The sequence below is a fragment of the Mobula birostris genome, chromosome 4, assembly GCF_030028105.1.
Source record: "Mobula birostris isolate sMobBir1 chromosome 4, sMobBir1.hap1, whole genome shotgun sequence".
Taxonomy (NCBI): Eukaryota; Metazoa; Chordata; class Chondrichthyes; order Myliobatiformes; family Myliobatidae; genus Mobula; species Mobula birostris.
Genome location: NC_092373.1, coordinates 133,912,461 through 133,929,652, shown reverse-complemented (window position 1 = coordinate 133,929,652; position 17,192 = coordinate 133,912,461). Strand labels below are relative to the sequence as shown.

At 39.9% G+C, this 17,192-nt stretch overlaps 2 protein-coding genes across 5 annotated transcripts in view; one reads left to right on the top strand and one right to left on the bottom strand.

Moving 5' to 3' along the window:
• The window catches only part of fhip1aa (FHF complex subunit HOOK interacting protein 1Aa), a 163,230-nt gene that overhangs the window by 9,995 nt on the left and 136,043 nt on the right, over positions 1-17,192 (bottom strand). The window lies entirely within an intron of this gene.
• gatb (glutamyl-tRNA(Gln) amidotransferase, subunit B) overlaps positions 1-17,192 on the top strand; it is a 48,335-nt gene that overhangs the window by 29,050 nt on the left and 2,093 nt on the right. For 3 of the 4 annotated variants that reach the window (XM_072256063.1, XM_072256064.1, XM_072256062.1), the window contains one exon: positions 5,929-6,063. In XM_072256063.1, coding sequence (XP_072112164.1) covers positions 5,929-6,063 — 135 coding nt within the window. Of the gene's footprint in view, positions 1-5,928; positions 6,064-17,192 lie in introns of those variants that run through there. The other variant, XM_072256065.1, reaches the window with a different exon arrangement.

The window sequence follows — 17,192 nt, the reverse complement described above, 5'->3', positions numbered from 1 at the left end:
AACAGAGAGGTGGAGAAATTACTTTAGTCAGAGGGTGGTAAATCTGTGGAATTTGTTGCCACGAGCAGCTGTGGAGGCCAAGTCATTGGGTGCATTTAAGGCAGAGATTGATAGGTTCTTGATTAACCAGGGCATCAAAGGGTATGGGGAGAAGGCAGGGGAGTGGGCTTGACTGGAAGAATTGGATCAGTCCATGATTGAATGGTGGAGCAGACTTGATGGGCCAAATGGCCTACTTCTGCTCGTATATCTTATGGTCTCCCTGTCCACACTGTCTAGGGTATTCAATATTTGGTAGGTTTCAGTGAGACCCCTTCATTCTATAAGGTTCAGTGAGTACTGGCCCAGAGCCATCACTCATCATATATTAACCCTTTCATTCCTGGGATCATTCTCATAAACTACCGTTGGATCCTTTGCAATGCCAGCACATCCTTTCTTAAATAGGGGGCCCAGATTTCGTCTGACCAATACCTTATAAAACCTCAGCATTACACCATTACATCCTTAATTTTGTTTTCTAGTCCTCTCAAAATGAATGCTTACATTGCATTTGCCATTCAAAGTAAAATTTATTATCAGAGTATATATATGTCACCACATACTACCCTGAAATTCTTTTCCTGTGGCCATACTTAGCAAATTTGTAGAACAGTAACTGTAAACTGTAGACATCAGGAATTGTTAACTACAAGCAAACTGCAAATGTAAATATAAATAAATAGCAATAAATATTGAGCATGAAATGACAATATGAATGAATGTAACTATCCCCTCTTGTTCAAGAACCTGATGGTTGAGGGGTAGTAACTGTTCTTGAACCTGGTGGTGCGAGTCCTGAAGCACCCGTACGTATATCTGATGGCAGCAGTGAGAAAAGAGCATGGCCTTGGTGGTGCTTGATGCTGCTTTTCTACAGCAACGCTTCATGCAGATCTGGTCAATGGTTAGGAGGGTTTTACCTGTGATGTACTGGGCCGAATCCACTACCTTTTGTAGGATTTTTCCACCTAAAGGCATTGGTGTTCCCATACCAGGCCGGAATGCAGCCAGTCAGCGCACTTTTCACCACACATCTATAGAAGTTTGCCAAGGTTTTCAATGACATGCTGAACCTCTGCACTCCTGTTGAAGCAGAGGCGCTGTCATGCTTTCTTTGCAGTACAGTCGGCCCTCCGTATCCGCGGATCGAAAATATTCGGAAAAAAAATTCCAGGAAGTTCCAAAAAGCAAAACTTGAATTTGCCGTGCGCTGAGCACTACGCTTAATCCACGCGAATGAAGTGATGTGTAGGCATACCCTGCTGTAGCCTCCCGCCATTTCACAGATCCTCAGTCTCTCTCCAGCACTCGTTGTTTGAGCATTGTTCATTCGCTACTTGTGTACACCCTTTGTTTCTGTGAAAAAATGGCTCCTAAAAAGCAATTAATGGTCAAAGCAATTCCTCAAAGGGAATTGAGGGAGCGTAAAGTGCTATCTCTCGCTGAGAAAATAAAAAGCTTAGATCTTTTGAAAGGTGGCATGTCGCTTGCCGAAGTGGGCCGTAAGGTCGGTGAGAACGAATAGAGCATTCGCACAATAAAGCAGAAAGAAGCTGAAATTTGTGTAAGTGTTCGTGCTACCCCCACCCCAGCAGAAGTGGTCTCTCTGGTTCATAATAAGGTGCTTGCAAAGACTGAGGAAAGCATTAAGTGTGTGACTAGAGGACATGTCACAGAAGCATATCCCTGTCGATGGCAAAATTATGCGTGAAAAAGCACTTAGCCTCTATGAGCACTACTGTGAGGGGGTTGAGGAGAGCGAGAGGAAGGAGTTTAAGGCTAGTAAGGGATGGCTGGCTAGCTATGTAAAGCGCTACAGCCTCAAGAACTTAAAGATCACGGGAGAATCGGCATTGGCTCCCAGAGGAGCTCAAAAAACTCATAGAAGAGAAAGGCTACCTTCCAGAGCAAGTCTTCAATTGTGATGAAACAGGCTTGTTCTGGAAGAAGATGCCCAATCGTACCTACATCCATAAGAGGCCTGGAAAAATCACCTTACTCTGGTGCTGTGTGGCAATGCAGCAGGTCACGTGATCAAGCCAGGCCTCGTCTACCGAGCAAACAATCCCCAGGCCCTTAAGAACAAAACAAAAATTGCCTGCCAGTGTTCTGGCAACACAACAAGAAGGCTTGGGTGACGGCCATCTTGTTCTTGGACTGGTTCCACCAGTGCTTCATTCCTGAAGTGAAGAAATACCTCAAAGAAAAGAGGCTGCCATTCAAGGTCCTCCTCATAATTGACAATGCTCCCGGCCATCCCCAATCTCTCTGCTTCACCGACGATAACGTGGAGGTGATGTTCCTGCCTCCTAACGCTGCGTCACTGCTACAGCCACTTGATCAAGGCATCATCAGGTGCATTAAGGCAATTTACACCCGCCTCACCTTCGGGAGCATTTGTGCTGCCCTTGATGCTAACCCTGACTGCAGCATCATGGACTTATGGAAGAGCTTCACAATTGCAGATACAATTGTGCTTATTGCAGAGGCTGTAGATGCCCTAAAGCCTGAGAAAATCAATGTATGTTGGAAGCTATTATGGATTGAGGTAGTCAATGATTTCAGGGGCTTCCCCACTATTGATGCGGAAGTCAGGAATATCTTGAATGTTGCAAGGGAAGTTGGTGGGGAAGGCTTCTCTGACATGATAAGAGGACAACATCGAGGAACACATAGAAGAGCATAGAGAAACCCTTAACAATGAGGAACTTGAAGATCTGCTGAAATCCTCTACAGAAGATGATGCAGAAGATTTAGAGGAGGCAGAGCCATCAGTTTGGACATTTGAAAAATTTGCAGCAGTTTTTCAACAGGCGCAAGTGTTAAAGGATATGATCCTCGAGTACAATACAATCCTTCGATGGAACAAAGCCCCCGTGTCACCCGAGGGATATCAACATGCCTACAATCACTGCAAGATTTGTTTGATGATGCAAAGAAAAAGAAGAAACAGCTTCCTATAACAATGTTTCTAACTAAAGTACCTGCAATTGTGAAGCCTCGAACTTCAACGCTTGAAGATCCTCAGCCCTCAACCTGCACAGATCCTGACATTAGTATTATTGAGCCTCCTTCAAAGCATCATTATTCCCTAAACAATACAGTATAACAACTACTTACATAGCATTTACATTGTATTAGGTATTATAAGTAATCTACAGATGATTTAAAGTATACGGGAGGATGTGTATAGGTTATATGCAAATACTACACCATTTTATATAAGGGACCTAAGCATTCGCAGATTTTGGTATCTGCGGGGGTGGGGGGTGGTCCTGGAACCAATCCCCTGCGGATACCGAGGGACGACTGTAATATTTTTTTGATGGGTCCAGGACAGGTCCTCTGAGATAGTGACACCCAGGAATTTAAAGTTACTGACCTTCTCTGCCTCTGATCATCTGGTAATTACTGGCTAATGGACCTCTGGTTTTCCTCTCCTGAAGTCTATAATCAGTTCCTTGGTCTTATTGACATTGAGTGAGAGGTTGTTGTTATTACACCACTCAGCCAAGCTTTCAATCTTCCTCCTGTGTGCTGATTCATCACTCCCTTTGATACAGCCCACATCAGTGGTGTCATCAGCAAAATTGTATATGGTGTTGGAGCTGTACTTAGCCGCGCTGCCATTGGTGTAAAGCGAATAGAACAGGGGGCTACGTACGCATCCCTGCAGTGTTCCTGTGCTAATGGAGATTGTGATGTTGTTGCCAACCCAAACTGACTGGAGTGTACAAGTGAGGAAATCCAGGATCCAATTGCACAAGGGGTTATTGAGGCCCAGGTCTTGGAGTTTACTGATTAGTTTTCAGGGGATGATGGTGTTAAATGCTGAGTTGTAATCGCTAAAGAGTATCCTGAATTATGCGCCTTTGTTGTCTAGGTGTTCCAGGTTGTGTGAAGAGCCAACAAGATAGCAAAAGGTCTGCACCAGCCATTTGGTTGGCACAAATCTTCAGTACTCAGCCAGGTGCTTTGTCCAAACTGGATGCTTTTCTTGGCTTCACTCCGGAAGGCGGCCCGTACGTCATGATCAAATACTGAGAACAAAGGATCTTCTGGAGGCATTGGGTGCACGATGGTTCCTCCTTGTTCTGGTGGTCAAAGTGAGCAAAGAAGGCATTGAGCTCATCTGGAAGTGAAGCTCTGCTGTTCCCTATTTTGCAAGATTTAGCTTTGTAGGAGATTATGGTATTCAAACCCTGCCACAGCTGTTGAGCATCCCTCATTGAATCTAGTCTAATCCAGAATCCCCACTTTGCTTGAGAGATGGCCTTCCGGAGATTATGCTTGCACTTCTGGTAGCATTCTTGATCTCCAGACTTGAATTTCTCTGATCTGGCTCTCAGCAGGTTCCGGATTTCATTGTTTGCCCAGGGCTTCTGATTGGAGAAAACCCTCAACGATTTTGTGGTGACGTACCGACTCAACCTGCAAGTTAATCTTTAAGGCATCCTGCACGAGGGCTCCGAAATCCCTCAGCACTTCTGATTTCGGAATTTACTTCCTGATTAGAAATTTGTCTATGCTTTTATTCCTTCTACCAAAGTGCATGACCATACATTTCCCTACGCTTTATCCTCTCTGCCACTTCTTTGCCCATTCTCTAAGTCCTTCTGCAGACTCTCTGCTTCCTCACTACTACTTGGCCTTTCACCTATCATTAGCATGTCTAACTTGAAGTAAAATATGATTATCAAAAGAATAATAACTCATTTTAATGGATTTTGATTTAAATGGAATTTCCATGATTTTAGTAAACTGAGAGCTGGGATAAATTATATTGGTTAAGAAACGGTTAGCGGGGTGAAATGCGGTGATATAGTAGATATAGGGTTGTATAAAAGGACCAAAAAGGGGGTGTAATTATAGCCCTTTCTTCTTCTCCCCTCCCCCAACCCCAAAAAGACAGAAGAGCAAATATGTTTAAAAAATTAATAAGGTAAAATGACAGTTGGTGATTTTGGCTTCTCTAACATTACTTGTGACAATACTGGAGTATAAAAAGCAGAATTCCTGAAGTGATTTCTGGAGAAGTTTTTGAACATCACACAGCAAGCCCAACGTTTTAAGAAACACAGACATAAAAGAAAAAGTCATAGTAGGGGAATGTATTGGAGACAGTGCTCTTGATTTAATTAAATGTAGCGGAATTATATAAAAACACAAATATATCAGAAGTAAAAATTTTAAATTGGGTCAGAGACAGTTGTACAAGACTAAGATATAATTTAATGGAAGTGAATGAGAAGTACACCACCAAGGTAAATAAGTGTCTGACTAGTGAGAGACGTTTAAGATGAGATAGTTAAAAGTTTAGAACTTTTTTTTTGTTTAAATAGGACCTCTTGATTTCAGTTGAACACCCTGGTAGAAATAAAATAAAAAAGGAAGCATGGCAAAATCCAAGAAAAGTAGAAAGCCAGGATGAATATGGGAAGTTTAAATGGATTCCAGAGATCCTTTAGTAATTCCTTCATGCATTTGTGTCAGTTTTGACATTAAACATTAGTTGTCTTTTCAACCTTAATGGAAATCAGAGCCAACTGTCATTTCATGTTTGGGCGCATATATATCATATGGGGCACCCTAAAAGTGTATAGATATTTATAGCAATCCTACTCTCCCTTATCTTCCATAAACTGCACAAATAAGGTATTCTGGTAAGATTGTTTTGTGCAGTTCAGCTATTGATCAAAATAACAATGTATGCAGGAGGCTGAATCTACAGTATGTAATGACATTTATATATAAATATATTGGTGCTATCTAAAAACAGCATTTAACAACATTTTAAAGCAAACTATATTAGCGTACTTTTGAGTAATCGGGTATACTTTTGGAGATTTTGGCAGTGATATTTTTCTTCTGACTCTGCTTTGATAGGTTCTTTTTGAATTGTGGAAGGGTGAAGGCAAAACTGCAACCCAAGTAGTTGAACTAAAAGAATTGGGAATGATCGAAGACCAGAAAAAATTAGAACAGATCTGTCAACGTGTTATTGAGGATCATCCTGCAGAGGTGAGTTAATTCAAAAGCTGCTGCTTCCTTTTATTTAACGTCAGAATGAAGAAAAAATAACTGGCAAGTAATTACTGCAAGATCAAACTTCTTTTTTGTTGTGTTTGACAGCCATTTTTCTGCCTTTTTTAACATGGTTCATTACATAAATGATTAACAATTTGTGTAATGATACATAGTCCATTTAGTCTTGCACTGTTAAAATATAGTTTAGAGAAAGTAGGTAACTGTTTGTTTTATGCATTTGAAGCCTGTACCAGTATTGAGGGTTCACTCACTACTGATTTGCAGTCTTAACTGTATTTGCTCACATTTTCAACATACTCAATATTTTTGATTAAAATGATCCATTAATCACAGATTAAAAATTAACTTTTCTCATTGTTTTCATTAGAGGGTTTTCAACTTCAATCTTTATGCAAAGATGTCAATTGCTACTGTCAGTACTGTAGTTGCTGTGGACCCAGGCTTTGGATACTGTAACGTGGGTTATTCTGGTATAAAGCAATTTTTTTTGTGTATTTGTCCGTTTATTTTAATAGATTTTTTTTAGCCTTTAAGTCTGTGGATCTGCATTGTTGCTGGCTTTTATGCCATATAGAATGATGCTGTTTCTACACTTCAAATACCTAACCTTTTGCCAATACTGAAATCTTTTTGCTGCATTTTATTCATTTGTTTTGAATTAACTCTCTTTAACACTTCAATCTATATTGATAATAATATGTTATCTCTTTGACCCTGACAAAACCACAGATGTGTTATTCTACCCATCATTAATAGTTTTTTGCAATAGAAATTATTAAATAATCTAAGATGGATTGTTGCTGGGCTTGCTAATTTGAATATTTGCTCTGTGCTGTCCTCTGGACCTACTCCTTTACAGTCCCCTTCCTAAATGGATCAATAATGTATTTTCATAAGCTTTAACTTGAATGAGTCAACAGACTGTTGTAAGGAATTTTATCGTGCATTTTGGAATTCCATCCAAATATCATCCATTGCTGTTCTCTCATTTATTCAACTTATTCAAAAGCTGAGTTAAATTTGTCAGGTAGAATAACCCTTTACAAATTCTAGAGTGACTGTCCCTGTTAAAGTTTATCTAAGTATTCAGACATTCTAGCCTTAATTATATGCACAAATATTATAGTATATTGTTTTCTCTCTAGCCAAGATTGATAATTAAACAAGTTTTAAATATTTGATTTATAAGCACAGTTCCTAAATTAAGAATTTTGGCCGATTATACTTAACGTATCTGTAATGTTCTCAGCTATTTCCTTTAAAACAATGGGATGGAAACCATACATCCCTGGAGATTTGTCATTCTTCTATGTCATTTTTTTACATAATGATTGCCGGCTTTATGTTTGTTTTTGAAGTGAAAGATGGTTAGAGTCAAAATTAAATCCAAGAATTATGTATGGTTGGATAAATTGAAAATCACTCTCTTCTTACTTCATTTTACCACTGTCCATTTACACCTAGGGCAGCGTTTTCCAACCTTTTTTAGTCCAATGCCCCCTCCCCAAAAGTACTTTCATACTTGCCAACGCCCCTCTTAGGCACAATATACTTTCCGGCGCCCCCATAGTGTAGAAAACATGTCTACCATATTCTAACATGAGGAATTTTTTTGTTTGTCTTTAAACCTAGCTGAAATAGTATCTGTGCACTGTACAGCAGCTTCAATATCATTGTGATCCTTGAGCTTGATGGTTCTTTTAGCAAGAGTTGAAGTATTTCGTTCAAGTTGTGACACAAAAAGCCTCAAGTTTCCATGTGTAACAATGCCCAAGTGGTTTTTTGTGAGTATGTGGTTCACTACACTGAAGCCTCTTTCAACAAGGTGGGAGGATGGAAATGCAATGAAGAGCAGTTTGGCTCTTCTCCAAAGACCTAGAAACTTCGTATGACAGTGTAGCCAAATGCCACAAAAGCTGACATTTTTGAAAAGCCTTTTGTTTTTTCATCATTATGAATTCTGATTCATTTCTTCATGGATGCTCTCTTCCTGTTCTTTCACCTTGCAAAGAAATGAGTTAATTACCCAGTCTGGAATTTCCAGATTGTTCAAATCTTTGAATCAGTTCTGAAAATCCTCCTTCAGTGAGTGCAGGTGTAAGCAGTACTCTTGCAAATCACCATCTGTGAAAGAGAGTGCCATACTTTCCATGCAGGGAAACTATGAGAACGTTCTTCTCCCAATGTTTTGCTTATATATTTCCAATTTTCCTATAAAAGAGAGCACTGTACCTTTTGCTTGGATTAAATTGAAATTCTCACCCTGCAGTTTCATATTTAGCAAGTTCATTTTGTCATACAAATCGGCTAGGTATACCATGTCTCCACATAGAAGTTCAGTCTTGTTTCCTAAGCTCTTGTCGACTTTGAGGAAAAATTCAACCAGTGTCAGAAAGATCAAAGAAATGTTTTAAGCAGCAGCCTTTTAACAGCCAACGCACATCAGTGTGAAGAAGCAAGCATTCAGACTGTTCATCGTTCTGTTGGCATAACTGACAAAATCTTCTGCTACGTAATGGATCAGCTTTAATTTTGTTGACAGCAGATATTACAAGAGTCATGCTTGAAAAAAGTCTGGCTGAGGTTTTTGGCTGCAAGATGTTGATGATGAGTTACACAATGGATTACAAACAGACTTAGAATTTCTTTTTTCATAAATGCCACTAAACCAGCATGGTGACCTGCCATTTATGGTGCTCCATCTGTTGCACAAGAAATCATGTTCCTAATGTGAATATTTTTATCCTCAATATACATTTTGAGCTTGTTGTAGATTGATTTTCCACTGATTGTTTTTAGCTTTTTACAAAAGAGAATCTCTTCATAAACTTTTCAATGTTTGATAAACTGTACATGTGTCATTAGAAATGCCTCATTGTCTCACACAGTTGACTCATCCAGTTGTATCCCAAATTCTGTTTTTTGTAGCTCTGTGCATATTTAATACTCAGTGTCTTCACTCATTTCATCAATATGACGAGCTACAGAGTTATTACTCAGAGAAATTGATTTTAAAATACTGGTATCCATTTTGAGAACAGTGGTGAGCACTTCTGAAAAATCAGGCTTAATTAATCTTTCACCAATTGTATGACATTTTCCACACTTTGCTATCATTTGGAAATGTTATGGGAAGCAGAGACGACTATCAAGGTCATTTTTAGCTTTCTTGGCAAATGACTCAAGTGTGCAAAGCTTTTCAAACGCTTCCTTCCTCTTCCGGAACTGAGTAACACCTTTTCAGGGTGTCTATTACAGAAGTGTTCCTGCAATCTTGATGGTTTTGTGGCTTCATTAGACAGTATAGTATTACAAATAACACACATGGGGTGTCACTGATCTGACGGGAACAGAATAAAACTACTCCAGGTGTCTTGCATTGTATTGACACACTTTCTGTAGTTTGTTCGTTTTTTTTTTTAGCAGTATTAGAACTTAAGGCTTCACCACCTTCAGACTCGGAGATTGCGCCGTACATATTTATCCATCATTAACGGGGCTAAATTAAAATAAATTAACACTAACTGGGAATGACTATCAGATGCTGATAACAGCAGCGAGTTGACACAGATGGAATGATGGTAGTGGCATGCAAAGGAACAGCGAGGCAAAGATGGAGACAATCACAACAGCAAAATTATGTTGACAAGGATTCAGATTGGAATCTGAGTGTTAGTCAGGATAGAGCTGGTGTTCGGCAAGCTACCTTTATACGATTCCAGTTAGCATGCTTGACCAATCAAGTAAGGTCTTATAATCCTCAAAGATGGTTCTTGTTTGTACATAATGAATCAGAGGTTGTTTCGAATACCTCGAGGATTCCTTGGGGTTGGCAAATTCACTGATTGGCTTTATTTCACCATTTAGCTCCAGCCTGGGCTGTATCGTTGTGCAACCTATTTTCTGTGGATTTGTAGAGAAAGTTGTGAGGGTGTACTTGACTTACCAACTGTTAATTACATGAATTCATTCTGTGCCATGAGTCGAGGAAAACTGCTGGGCACCCTGATTGCTAATGTATGCATCCCAAATAATGTCTGGTTGGTGAGGTCAGATGAGATTGCAGAGTTTCAGACGCGTGACGATGAGTGCTCATCACTTGCAGAGCTATGGTTCTGTCTGTGTTCCAGCGTGCCTCATCCTTTTCTTTTTGGAAGTTCTGCTCTACTAATGGTATTGTGTTATTCATTGCAATGGACCTGTTATTTTTTTGACAATGAGGAGAACAGTGGTGGTAGTTGAGGTGGGGGTAGAGGACTTAACCAAGATATCATGAAATCTTATATTTATAATGCAATGTTAAAATAGAACATTTTGAGCACATTGATATGAATACAATACGGTTACTGTGTCAATAAAATTCAAAAGTGTGGACTAATATTAATTGATAAGGAGGAAGAAGTTGATTAAGGTTGGTTTAAAATAGGATTTAGGTAGCTGAGTTTTAGATGAACTCTAGTTAATTTTTAAATTCATTTTACAGAATGTGGCAAGATGAATATATTTCGTCCATCTGTAGTTCCCTTTGAGAGGAAAGTGGTGAGCCACCTTCTTAAACTGATGCAGGCCTGTGGAATATGAAGGTAGCTCCATAATCTAAAAGTGACATTGTGGTGTCCAAGTTGGAAGGGTACATACGGGAGATGGTAATTTCTGTTGTGGATTGGGAGAATGTTGTTGACACACAGCTGAGAGAATAATTGCAATAACCTAGCAAAGTACACATTGCAGCTAAGGTATGTGCTAATGGTGGATAGGGTGGTGGTCAAGCAGGTTATTTTGCTCTGGATATCTTCAATCTACTTGATTGTTAGAGTATCAGTCATTTGGGTTTGTGTAAAATATTCTAACTTGCTCCTGACCTGGATCTTTTAGACAGTGGAAAGGATTTGGGCAATGATAAGTGAATCTGAGGCAGATCCAATTGAGTTTCTGATCAATAGTGATCTTTTGGGATATTGATATAGGGCACTTACACTGGTAATATCTGAATGTCAGGAATGGCCAATACTCTGTATCTGAAGATAGTCATTGCCCAGCACTTACTGTAGAGTTATACAATATAGAAATTGATTCTTCAATCACTCTAATGCCATCAAAAGAAAATTAGTTTCTATAAGTATCCACTAATCTGATTTTATTTTACCCACAAACTCATCAACTCCCAAATACTCATTTACATATTAGAGTAATTTGTACTGGTCAGTTAACCTAGCACCCAGATGTTTTTGAAAAGTGGGGAAAAAACTGGAGGACCCTGAGAACCCACATGGTGGTAGGGAGGCCCACACATACACCAGAGGTTGGAAATGGAAATGTGAGGTGGTAATTCTACTAATTGTACCACAGTGTCGTCCAATAATGTAGTGCAAATATTACTTGCTACTTATTAGCCCATATCATTATTATCCAGGACTTGTATGCAGATACGGACTGTTTCATTGCCTGCATTCTGAATAAATATACTTTGTGTAATCAAGTATCACCACCTAAGATTTTATGATGGATATAAGATAATTTGGATTCAAGGTTCTGAGTGTGGGATCAACAGTCTTGCTTTATGTAAGATAGTATACAAATCAATTAAGGATTTTTGCTCTTGAAGTCCATGTGTTGTTAGTTTTCATATCTGAAGATGTCAGCAGAATCTAGAATTTAACTTGGGGGGCGGGGGGAAGGTTGGTTAATTTGGTTACACTGTAGGAGTAGAAGGAATAGTCATTACTGGACTAATCAGGAGTGGTTAATGTTTCATTTCTGATTTTGACTTTTGGAGGACGAATTTATTGATTGCAAGCAAAGTTGCAATGTGATCACAAATTTGTACAATAACACTCCGCACTCAGACCCCGCATAACACTACCCTGCATAGCGCTGATTTGTTACAACGCAGTTATTCAATTCTTTATTGAAATATTAAAAAATGACAAAAATTTGTCCTAAAGAACACTTAAAACTTTTCAAGAGCGGCCACCATCTGTAAGTATTCAATCAGCCAATGAGAGTGCTTTACGTACGCTCGGAGCCGCTCTCAACCAATCACGTATTAGTTCATGCTCTGCCTCCCCCACATGTGTAAATGTTCTTGCTCTCTCGCCAATTTATTCCATTTTTTCACTGATAATGTCTGGAAAATGGCCTGCAACTTCCAGTGAGGGTAGTACATCTACGATGTCTGGGAAAAACATTAGCATGGATGTGAAACTGCAAGTGATATGGCCTTTGGAAGCTGCTGAGCCTTAGGTTGATGTTGATGCCTCTTTGAAATTGGCTACATCGACGATCAGAACAATTATTTTTTTAAAAATGCAGACAAGATAAAAGATTCTACAACAACAACCTCAAAGTTATCATCAACAAAGGTGACTTGTTCAAGGAGCTATTGGCTGGAAAAAGTGGAAAATACACTAAATATATGGGTGGATGACCAAACACAACAAAACATGCCCCTAAGCCAGCTGATAATAATGGGAAAGGCAAGAAGCATCTTCAATTGGATTTTATTTTTACTAGTTTTTTTATTGCAACACCAACAAATTACATTCAATACAACCAATTGCCAATTACATTTTGACTGTTTAACCCAACCACCCACAACCTTCATTACCATCCCCTCTCCACCTCTCTCTCCCCCACCATCCCTCTCCCCTCCACCAACCAACTGAATAGTAGTGCATACACAGACAAAGCATTCCTATTTTAACAAAAGATCTTTTAAGTTAGATATCAAATTTGTCCACTTTAAGATTGTGTTTGGTTGTGCATCATTTACTCTTGCTGATGAAAGTTCCAGATAAGAAATGTCCAAAAAGCTCTGAAGCCAGTGAGTATTTGAAATCTCATGGGGAGATTTCCAACGCTGGACTGCAATCTCCTTAGCTGCAGTCAGGCCTGTCAGTTAGACTTTGTGTGTTTTTTCCATAAGGGAAAGGTGGGAGTCATCATTTAGAAGATGTACAGTGGGGTCCATTGGTAATTTTACCCCCGTTAGTTCTGTAAGAGTACTGATAACCTTCCCCCACAAACCAAAAACCTCTGGACATTCCCATACAACATGCATAAAAGAGCCAACGGTTCCGTGGGGGGAAAATGAGCAATACGGGTCAGGAACCGGTCTCATTTGATGTCTAATTCTCGGTGTTAAATATGTCTTATGACAAAATTTCAAGTGTATATACCAATGATTTGGGTTTTTCGAAGCACCGGCAGCATTATCCCAAATCGCATCCCAGTCTAAGTCTTGTCCCAATTCAGATATGTCCCTATCCCAGGCTTTCATTCCTGATGTGGGCATATATTTCTGTGAGTTTAATTTATCATAGATATATGACACTATCTGTCCTGGAGCACTCTGTATCCAACTTAAAATAGGATGGTCTTCAATCGTATTCAAGAAGAAGATGATGTGTCATAACATTCACAGCCAGCAGAGGTTGGTTTGATAGATTTAAACAGCGCAGTAACCTCCATACCATATGTATCTCTGGTGAAGCAGCTAGTGCAGACAGGAAGAGCCTCAATAACAAAGAGTTTTGGGAATTAGCAGAGCAGTGCATCCTGGGTGAATCTGAGGACATGAATGGAGAAGAGCAAACACCAGCAAGAAAACTCACCACAAAATACCTCGGCACTAGCATCACCATGATCACACAAATCATGGACCAGTTCATCGATAATGACCCTGACTGGGAGCAAAGCAATAAGGCAAAGAGGTGTTCTCGACATGATTTCCTGCTGCCGAGAACTGCTTCATAAGAGGAAAAATAACAAAAGGCAGTCACATCTGGACACCTACTTGAAGAAGCCAGAGTTAGAGGAGGACCCACAGCCTGGCCCCTTCTCTAAGATGTAACCACCACCCGCTTCCCTCCGTCGCTGCTGCGATGTGTTGCTGTTCCACTGATGTACAGGTTAGGCCTACTTGCGTGTGGTACTCACAAATTACTGTGTATACATAAAATAATATATCATGTATCTTGGGTTTGATTTTTTTAAAATATCAGGCACACATTTCCATTTAAGTAATGTTATAATAACCCCACGTAGCGCTGAGTTACTTAGCACTCCTCCTCTGATGTAAATTGAAGGAGGTTGGAGAAAAGGGAACTTTCTAAAGACGGAATTTATGGAACGATGATGGGAGTTTATAAAGGGCCACCATTCAGGGAAGGACAGAGACTAAGAAACATGTTGTTGTGGCATCCATGGATGAGTGAGAAAGGAAGAGAATTTGTGCATAAGTAATGATGCAAGTAGGAGATTGGTTTGATCATGGTCACAATTAGCCTGGAGTTCATAAGGGCACCTGCAGTGAGAAGGGGCGGAGAACAAGAGGCCAACATCAAAAATAGGTTAAGTTCATCCCTTTTAAATTGCACAGAAGCAAATCTGTCTTGTGCTTTGCAAACACAAATGATGTTCAGCAATTACCATTAGTCATATCCACATAGGGAATATCTCAAACAAATATAACATTCTTCAAGAATTGTGCAAAAGTAACCAATCACATTGAGCAGTTAAGTTTTTGATTGAATTCGCATAGTGTACGTGGAAGCTGTGCTTATGTGAAAGAAGTTCTGTCCCAGATCTTTCCAGCACTTTTCGGTGTCTACTACAGTTGCAGTGAACAATAGTTTTCTGATGTGTGCAGTAGAGCCAATTTTTGAACATCAGCTTCCAAATGGCCCTGAATTATCGCGGCAATAGCCCGTGTGCTCAGAGGTGAACCTGCTTGTATTTTGTGAATTAAAACATCGTACTCTTTTTATTGAAGGGAGAAAAACTACTTGAACCTCACCAACATCAAATAACTAATATAACTGCATTTTGTGCAATGGTTTGAGGACTAGCAGTGCAATTAATTTCCAGGCCAGCTCAAGCTTTCAGTTTGGATTTTGCAAATACAGCGTTGGTGTTCTTTCGCCAATGATTTGAGGTGAATGCTGTAGGTCATGCATGAATCTAAAAGATACAGGCTGGAGATCTCTGCTGCAAGAATGCCCCTGAGCTGGGTGCCTGGTTTGATGTCTCTATCTTTGAACAACATTTTGCTTGGTTAGTCAAAAGCTGTTCTGGTGTAGTCAATGTGATGGTAATCAATGCCTGCCTTCATAGACGGATGGCTCCTGAGGTATGGAAAATACTTTCTGGACTCTGACTGCAAATCTTAATTGCTTTTTGTTACAGTATTGAATGCAGGTTTGGAACGAACTTTGATCTTCCAGATATTTGAATGAGCTTGGTGTCTGAATACTCACATGTGCAACCATTGTTTGTGTACTGTCATTAAGTTAGGTTTGTGTATCATGTCCCATATCTTCAGTAGATAAACAGCACTCAGAATGGAAGTGTGTTGGAGGTTATGTACAGTATTGCTGCAAGGAAGACTGAGAAGATGATTGGAGTTGATAGATAGCCTTCCTTGACTTCTGTCTGTCATAGGATTGTCTGTGTAGGATCTCAGCCTGCATGTCATTGTGTAATAAAGAATCCTTTGTATCCTTCTCTGCTTGACAGAGCCAAAGGCATTTCTTAGTCCTTACATCTTCAGGAAGCAGTGTCTCAGAAAAGCAGCATCCATTATTAAGGGACACTCCAGTGCCCTTTTCTCACTGTTAACTATCAGCTAGGAGGTACAGAAGCCTGAAGGTGCACACTCAGCAATTCAGGATCAGCTTCTTACCCTCTGCTATCCGATTCCTAAATGAACATTGAATCCTTGGACACCACTTCACTTTTTTAATATACAGTATTTCTGTTTTTTGCACTTTGTTTAGTCTATTTAATATATGTATACTGTAACTGATTTACTTTATTATTTTATTTATTATTGTTTTCTCTCCTGGATTTTGTATTGCATTGAACTGTTGCTGCTAAGTTAACAAATTTAACATCACATGCCGGTGATAATAAACCTGATTCTGATTCCTATTTCAACACTAGATGGAGCTCTTTGGCCACTGGGGCAGGGCATCAGGAGGATACTTTGATGACTCACTGTAGTGGAGAGCAGAAGCTGCAAGTGGAGTGCCATTTCTTGAATGTTGCCATGAAAACTGTGACCATGTTTCCTCTTACCAGAGAAAGAAAATTGGTTCTTTCCCTGCCTTAGTCCTCTGAAAGCAATGTTAAAATTAGCTTACCTGGCATATTTACAATTGATCTAAGATACAAACTTCCATCTGTCACTGGAGGGAAATGTTTGGCTGTATTCAACAACTTCACAATTTAGTGGAAGTGAGAATTGGAATTAACCATTAAATTGTGCAGGCAGATTGGTTTCTCACTGTATTCACTTGTACATGGGATGTAGAGAGAATTCCATAAGTTAATATTTTTGGCGGCTGTTCAACCAGATGTGTGAAATCTCATGAAGTAATTCACATGTTGAAGTGGCGGGGCCCAAGTTCGAGAGTGAGGAATGACCCGAGGTAAAAATTGAGGTGGTGCATGGGTCCAGAAGTGTATCAAAGTGGCAGGGCCCAGGTTCGAGAGTGAGGAATGACCCGAGGTAAAAATTGAGGTGGTGCATGGGTCCAGAAGTGTATCAAAGTGGCAGGGCCCAGGTTCAAGAGTGAGGAGCAACCTTTGGTTTGGCTGATTTAAGCACCAGGCCAAATTGAAAAGGCCAGAGGCAATGAATGGGCTTGCTGCTCTTTTTTCATTTGTCTCCATGCTGAACTGAGACTGTGGCCTGCAACTAACAGGCTCCTGGATCAGCTGTGACTGCTTTCGTGGTTGTGAACTTCTGTTCTGCATGTTATTTACTTTTATTGTTTGCACAATCTTTTTTCCTGCATGTGAGTGTTTGATGGTCTTTTTTTAATGGGTTCCATTGGGTTTCTTTGTTTTGTGGCTGCCTGTAAGGTGGTGGATCTCAAGGTTGTATACAGACTTTGATAATAAATGTACTTTGATCCTTGAAACTGCTGGAGGAGAACAGCAAGTCAGGCAGCACCTATGGGGGGAAATTAATGGCTGACTTTTTGGGTTGAGACCTTTCATTAGAATGAAGAAGCTGGAATAACAAGGTGGGAGGAGGGGAAGAAGTACACGCTGGTAGCTGTTGGGTGAAGCCAGGTGGATATGTAAGGATTGCTGTA